The sequence below is a fragment of the Sceloporus undulatus genome, chromosome 5, assembly GCF_019175285.1.
Source record: "Sceloporus undulatus isolate JIND9_A2432 ecotype Alabama chromosome 5, SceUnd_v1.1, whole genome shotgun sequence".
Lineage (NCBI taxonomy): Eukaryota > Metazoa > Chordata > Lepidosauria > Squamata > Phrynosomatidae > Sceloporus > Sceloporus undulatus.
Genome location: NC_056526.1, coordinates 34,741,675 through 34,749,616, shown reverse-complemented (window position 1 = coordinate 34,749,616; position 7,942 = coordinate 34,741,675). Strand labels below are relative to the sequence as shown.

At 40.9% G+C, this 7,942-nt stretch overlaps 1 protein-coding gene across 1 annotated transcript in view; it reads left to right on the top strand.

Annotated features, from left to right (window-relative positions):
- Nucleotides 1-1,386: 1,386 nt before the first annotated feature.
- Nucleotides 1,387-7,942, top strand: part of LOC121931346 (arf-GAP with dual PH domain-containing protein 1-like) — a 19,931-nt gene continuing 13,375 nt past the window's right edge. Inside the window, exons 1-4 of the mRNA XM_042469007.1 lie at nt 1,387-1,816; nt 3,984-4,114; nt 5,091-5,182; nt 5,291-5,373. Of these exons, the coding sequence (XP_042324941.1) occupies nt 1,726-1,816; nt 3,984-4,114; nt 5,091-5,182; nt 5,291-5,373 (397 nt within the window). The 5' untranslated portion in view covers nt 1,387-1,725. The remainder of the gene's footprint in view (nt 1,817-3,983; nt 4,115-5,090; nt 5,183-5,290; nt 5,374-7,942) is intronic.

Below are 7,942 nucleotides of genomic sequence, written 5' to 3'. Positions count from 1 at the left end.
ATGGGGAAAAGTGATGAGAGCATAGCAGGATGCTCCTGTCACTATCGCATAATTGCACAAAGATTTTCAGATGACGTTGCTTGATGTTGCAATAATTGTGTTATTATCCCACAAATAAAGAGGAATTCTAGCACCATTTTAATTCACGGGACTTTCCTCCTTTCCTATGAATGAAAAGCAGCGCTAGAATTTCTCTTTATTTGCAGGATAATGATGCAATTATCGCAATGTTGTCTGAAAATCTTCACGCAGTTGCACAGTAGTCCCCGTGTGAAAATCTCTTTTGTCTCAAGTTTGACTTGGTGGACAGAAAAATCATTACTGTGCTCAAGGCCTGAGTGCCCATTGTGCAACTGATTTATGCAATGGTGGGATGCAGAGTAGCTAAACCACCACATATTTAGATGTTGCCAAAAAGTTGCTTAATAGCTTAGGGAGAGCCAGTGTGGCCTAGTGGTCTGAACATTGGACTATGACTCTGGAGATCAGGGTTTGATTCCCAGCTCAAAACCCCAGTGGGTGACCTTGGTCAAGTCACATAATCTTAGCCTTAGAGGAGGCAATGGCAAACCCCTTCTGAAGAAATTTGCCAAGAAAAACCTATGGAGGTTATCACACTGAGGCTAATTTTGGCATTAAAGAGAGATTAAAGTGCATTTAAAGCATCCCGCAAATAAAGCGAAAATGGCAAGTAATTGCATGAATGATTATCACACGCAATTGCGCAAATAAAGTGGTATCGGAAGTGCATTGTCTCTGAAATCCTGAAAGTAAAAAGATGCACGTTAATGCTTCTTTGTGACCACTTTAATGGTGGGTTTTGTGTGACGTCATGTGAAATTGTTACACGTAATTACGCGATTTTTCCAGGATATTCATGGGATAAACTCTCAATCTCCTTCATGTGATAAACTCCTGTGAGAGGTTTGCCTTAGGGTATCTATAAGTCAAAAATGACTTGGAGGCACACAACAACAAAGCCTGTAAGTTTATTGCACGGGGCCAGAAATGCGTCCCCAGAAATGGCTCCCTCTGGAACAGAATTGGGACGCAATGGGAACGCGCGGCGGCGGCGGCGGCCCCCCGTGCGATAAAGTCGCGTTTGGGGCCCCATCCGGAGCCCATTGCGTTCCATGCACGCGCCCGCTCGCCCCTGTTAGAACGCGCTGGGGACTGGTTTAGGTCCCGTGAAATAAACTTAATAGACTCTTAATCTATCTTGATTTTTTTCCTTTGAATATCAGAATGCAAACACCACCTCCATAAGGTGCCAGCTCATTGCAACATTTATCACTGCCTATCATTTTATTATGAGTGCCGGGAGAAATAGCAACACACAATGTTCACAAAGGAGCAAAATGCTGTGTTCATCATTTTATCCAGTTCCTTTTCCTACAGCTTGTCCAGTTGCCCTACATGAGAAGTGGAAAAACCGGTTCTGTGGTTAATAGATGTACTTCCTTTGTGCTCACCACCACTTTCTCGGTCTCCTTTGCCGCAACCACTGTTGCTGCCTGGGCCTAAACTCACCTCAGCCTGAGCTTACTTTGCCTTGCCTATGCGCCTCCACCCCAAAGAGGCTGGCTCCTCTTTCTCTTTGCAGCTATCTCTTTTTTCTTCAAAAGGAGTGGAGAAACCTAATTCTCTTTTCTAACTTAGTGGTGGGCATGCAGGTATAGAGGAAGCAACCTTTGCCTAGACTGCTCCAAAGCAGCAGAAAAGACCATGGCTGGGAACACTGAAAGCAATGTGAAAGCCCTCCAGGAAATCTGGAGGAGAGAAGAAAATGCCTTGTGTGCAGACTGTGAAAAACCCGGTGAGTGAAACCTGTGTCAGGAATGGGATGAAATAAGGTAGGGGCGGACGGGTGTTTGACAGGAGCTAGTAAGAATGATACCGTATCTGCAGAAGAGAAAAAAAAAAGATCAATTTGGGGGAAATTATGGAATGAGGGACTGGAATTAGCAATTATGTAAATTTACATAAATTCAAACTAAACAATTAGGAAATAGAAATAGTAAAAGAATTCTCATATTTGGGATCAAATATTAATAAAATGGGGACTGCAGCCAGGAAATCAGAAGATTAAGAATGGGGAGGGCAGCTAAGAAAGAACTAGAAAAGATCCTAAAATGTAAAGATATACAATTCAGCACAAAAGTTAGACTCTTACAAACCATTGTATTCACTCTTACCATCTATGGATCTGAGAGCTGGATAGTTAAAAAAGAAGATGGGAAGAAAATAAATTCATTTGAGAAGGGTGCTGAGGACCCCATGGATGGGCAAAAGGACAAATAAATGGGTCCTAGAGCAGATCAAGCTAGAAATTTCCCTGGAAGCCAAGATGACAAAACTTAGGCTGGCATATTTTGGATACATCATGAGAAAACATCAATCATTAAAAACCCCAATAATGCTTGGAAAGGTGGAATGAAGGAGAAAGAGAGGAAGGCTGCATGCTAGATGGATGGACTTTGTTAAAGAGATTGTGAGACATTTAAGAAAAATTGAGGACCTTAAATATTCTACATTTTGGGCTAAATTTTATCTTACAATTGTCCTATATTTTGGTCTAAATTTTGTCCTACATTTTGTCCTGGTTTTTAGTAGAGAATTATGGCAACCCTACTTTGAATGACAATTGCACTAGCTGCTCTAATTGGACTTTTGCCCCTAGTATTTTAATCCTCCCTATATCCTTGCTAGCCTTAAACTCAGTGAAGACATGGAAGCATTAATGGAGTAGAAACAGTGGTGTCACTAAGGGTGCAGGAGGTGCGGACTGGACCAGGTGATACCCTAAGAGGGTGATACCATTCCTGCTCAAACCTTTGCCAGACTATGGCATTCACCTGTGTCCCATTAAAATGCTAAAGCGATGGGCAGAGTGGGGTGAGACTCAGTGGGAGGAAAAAGGAGAGGCTGCAGGTATTTTTTTTAAATTAAAATATCAATTTTTTTAAAAAATAATTAAAATTGGCCTAGCCCAGAGTAAGAAGGAGAACCCTTCCTCCAGTCCATCTGCCATGGTCCAGGCCTCAGAGGGAGAGAAGAACCGCTGGACTTATTCTCCTTCCCCACTGCCATTGCCTTTGATTCTGTGTCATGTCTTTTTAGATTGTAAACTTGAGGGCAGGGAAACGTCTAATTAACTAATTAATCTCTGTAAAGTGCCATGTAAATTTAGAATGCTATATAAATAAACAACAACAACAACAACAACAACAACAACAACAATAATAATAATAATAATAATAATAATGTCACAACTATTACCAGTGATATATGGGAATTATGATTTATGAGTAACATTAGTACAAAAAAGTATGATGGGACATGGGAGGAGATCAATGGGAGGATGACACCATGAGTTACTGCACCAGGTGATGCCAACCCTAGTGACCCCACTGAGTAGTAAGCAGAGCTTTGGCAAGTTACTTTTTTGAGCGACAGCTGGGAGAGTTGTAGTGAAAAAGCAACAACTTATCAAAGCTTTGGTAATAAGCAAAGAGTCAAGTTATTGTACTAGTCAAAGGCTGCGACAAAATGAGCTTATCAAAAAGCATAAAACATTTAACATTTAAAAACAAAAGGCACAGAATACAAAGGGCAAAAAATGTCCCAACATTTAATGTGCAGTTAAAAATAATTAACTGTTAAAAAGGACCAAAGGAAAAAGAGACACCTTTCCTGGATATTAGTAAACATATATGGTATAATCATAAAATCTAATTAATACTTGCCATCTCCCAGAATAAGCAAAGATGATAATAATTAATTGGCATCTAAATCTTTAATGTTGACCACTTTGGCCAGAAAGTAAATTAAGCCCTTCTCTTCTCTCTCTCTCTCTCTCTCTCTCTCTCACACACACACACACACACACAATTTTGTCTTTGAACACACTGGTAGTTATCTGACCAATCTTTCTGTCAAGAACCAATCCCTAAACATGAATATACTGCCTTACTTCCTCTCAGATCCTGACTGGGCCTCTTGTACTCTGGGTATCTTTCTCTGCTTTGACTGTGCAGAGATTCATCGCAACCTCATTAGCATCAGCAAAATTAAGTCAATAAGGATGGACTGCTGGGAGGAAGACCAGATAGAGGTGAGTCATGTTCTGAAGTTTCTACAGGATATGCAGGGGGCCAACTCTAGTATTAGGCACAGTGACAGATCCTTGAAGATCACACACACACATGCACACACATATATATACACTACATATACAGTACAGTTGTCCCTCTTAGTTCGCGGACTTCCCTTTTGCGGTCTTGAATTTCTGTGAAGTTGGAAGGGACAAAATGGCATGTGCGCAGGAGCACGTGGCCATTATATCCAATGGGACTTGGATATTTGCAGGGTTTTTTTTTCTGATTCACAGGGGTGCGTGTCTGGAACGGATCCCCCGCAAATAATGGAATCTGCAGTCCAATAGCATCTGAGATAGCCACCATAGCCCTGCTATAAAATGGCTCAATTCAATGATATTTTGTGGCTCCGTGAATAGGATGCAACAAAAATTGACCATTTGATCTTATGCTGATTTGTGAGCTAATTCTTCACATGAAGAAGCTTGTTTTCTGCTGCTTCCCAAACAATGAACCAGTGGATTAAAACTGGAAGAAGAGATATTCCAGGAGATCAGCCTGACAGTAAGGTCGAATGGTCTGTTTCAGAGGGAAATGGACTTCCTTAATTGGAAGTCTTTCTACAGAAGTTGGATGGCCATCTCTCAGGAGTGCTATGGCTGTATATTCCTGCCTAGCAAGGGGCTGGACTACATGTTCTTTGGGTTCCCTCCCAATCCTATGATTTTATCATGAGGACTGTTCATCTGTGGGTGGCAAAAGTTTCATAAATGATGGGGCAGGAAGTTGGGTCAGGATCACAGCAAGAACAGAAATTATTTTTATGGATTACAACTCCCAGAATCCTCAGTCAGCATAATCATGGCTGTGATGGCTGGGAGATTTGGAAAAGCGTACTCCAAAAATAATATTTCCAAGCTTTGGGTAGGCACAGTCCTGAGATGTCTCCTATATGAAAGGAAATGTGTACTGAAGTGTCTTCTTGCTTTACAGTTTTTGGCACAGCATGGGAATGCAAAGGCTAAAGAAAAATACGAGGCCCTTGTTCCATCCTACTATTACCACCCAGTGCATACCGACTGTCTGTAAGTGCAATTTCTCCATCTTGATTAGGCGTAAGGGTAGTGGGGTGGGCATTATTGGATTGTTTTGGTCTGTCACTATAAACAATTTGTTGTGACATGATCTTACAGAGTCCTGAGAGAGCAGTGGATACAAGCCAAATATGAACGGAAAGAATTCATGAAACCAAGAGAAAAGCCACCATATTTTAATGGTAATGATTCTTCAATAGGATCTGTCCCCCCCACTTTCTCCTCTTCCAAGCAGCTTTTTAAAAGGCCTGAGACACAATCATGATATTTATACACAACAACATTGTGTAATTGTTAGTACAATTAACCAAAGTTTGGCTAGTACCATCAGTGGCTGGAGAAGCTCAGGCAGAAGTTAAGGAGAAAGGAGAATTTCATCAGGTAAAGCTTTCCCCCATCAGACTTGAAGTGATGGAAGAATCTGAAGCTGCTGGGTTTTATTCTTCTGGTACAGGTCTGGATCATTGACTGATTCATTGCATCACTGGAAGAAATACAGTATATTCATTCGTGTGTGTGTGAAAAGGTTTAAAACATTGGCCTAAATATTGTTGTTGTTAGCTGCCCTTGAGTTGACTCCAACTCGTGGTGACCCTGTGGGTGAGACATCTCCAAGAATCCCTATCCTCCACTGCCTTGCCCAGACCCTGCAAGCCCTTGTCCATAACTCCCCTGATCGAATCTATCCATCTGACCTGTGGTTTTCCTCACTTTCTTCTACCCTCTACTTTTTCTAGCATTGTTTTTTCTAGTGATCCGTGTCTTTTCATTATGTGGCCAAAGTATGATAGTCTCAACTTGGTCATCTTAGCTCCCAAGGAGAGATTCGGTCTGTTCTGTTCAAGAACCCATTTGTTTGTCTTCTTGGCTGTCCACGGTATCTTAATTACTCTGCTCTGGCACCACATTTCAAATGAGTTGATTTTCTTTCTGTCTGCTTTCTTCACTGTCCCGCTCTCACATCTGTACATAGTAATTGGGACTACAATGGCCTGAACAATGCTGACTTAGTGCTCAGTTGTATGTCTTTGCTCTTCAGTATCATTTCCAGTTCTTTCATAGCTGTCCTTCCCATTCCTAGCCTTCTTCTTATTTCTTAGCTGCAGTTTCCATTCTGGTCAATGTTTGAACCTAGATATGGAATTCTTTAACTGTTTCAATTTCCTGGTTGTCTAGATTGAATTTGTGTATTTCTTCTGTGGTCATTATTTTTATTTTCTTTATGTTCATCATCAAACCTGCCTTTGCACTTTCATCTTTGATCTTCCTTATTAACGTTCCAATTCCTTAATGTCTTCTGCATATCTTAAGTTGTCGCTTCCTGTTATCTTAACTCCTTCTTTTTCTGAATTCTAATTCTGCTTTTCTTATGATGTTTTCAGCATAATATGTCCAGGAAAGCAGCCAAGAATGCTGATAGCAGCATTAAACAAAAGAAACTGCTCACGAAGGCTGGTGCAGTTTTAAGGCAAAACAAAGTCAATTGCAAACAAAATAGGATTAAAGAAAAGATCTGTAGTACAAACCAAGAGTCCATGCAGAGAATAGCCAAGCAGTCTGAGTCTAGGGTTCCGACGAGGCAGATTAAGGCAGTCCAAAGGTCAAGGGTTCCAGATAGTCAAGATGAGAAAGCAGTCTGAGTGTCAAGGGTTCGGGCCAAATAGAGAGTCAGAGACAAGTGTGCTTTTGCCAGCAAACTCAGATAATTTCTGACAACTGACCTGGCGTCCTGCATCTGTTCATATTACCAATTCGCATGAGCTCAGCTGTTGTTGATGGCTTTGCATTTTTCAAAAAGCCTCCTCGAATGCTGGAGACACTCTCTTTCAGCTCTTCTCAGCACCATTTGTTACAGATTATGTCAGATTTATTTAAATGGACTACAGCTCCCAGAATCCTCCAGCCTACAGGCTGGGGAGGTTGAGAATTGTAGTAAAAAAAAAAGCAACTTTTCTAAGCTGTAGGTTTTGTTGGCTAGGCCTAATCGGAGTTTCAGTCCAACAACCATTTGAAGGGTCTTACATTTCCCTTTAAGGTAGAAAAGGAAGCAGTTCTTCAGGTACTGTGGTCTCAATCTATTTAAGCCATATACATTTACATGGCTTTTGAACAGAAATACTAAATTCAACACTAATAGACATTTCAGATGCAGAGAATTCTGTTTCTCAGAGACCTTATGAGTAAGCTCTGTTAATATGCTTTCTATTTCTTATGTCCTTAGAGTCCTGAAATATGAAAGGTCCATAAGTATTCATGGTCCACCATTCTAGCTATAGGAGCCTAGTGTCTCCCCAGATGCGTTGCTTTTTGAAGTGAAGGACAAGATGCTGCCCACACTGTATTCCACCTACAGAAGGGTAGCAGTCAAATCCTCTTTTCACATTATTATTATTATTATTATTATTATTATTATTATTATTATTGGTATTTATACCCCGCCCTTCAGCCCTAAAGGCTATCAGAGCAGCTTACAAATATTATTTTTAATTAGACAGTTCCCTGCCCTCAGGCTTTTAGCAATGGTATAGTCTGTTTCACCATACATGAGGGAGCAGGTTAGTTTCTGGGACTCTGGACAGGCTTTGTGGCATGTATGGCTCTGTCATCTAACAAGGATAACAGCTTAGAAAATAGTATGTGTTTTTCCTCTGCCCCCAAAATCTGTTGCTTAAGGCAGTTGTCTTACTCGGCCTGAGGAACCCTTTCATGTTCCAGCAAAGGAGTCAGAATGGTTTTTCTGACTCCTTTGCT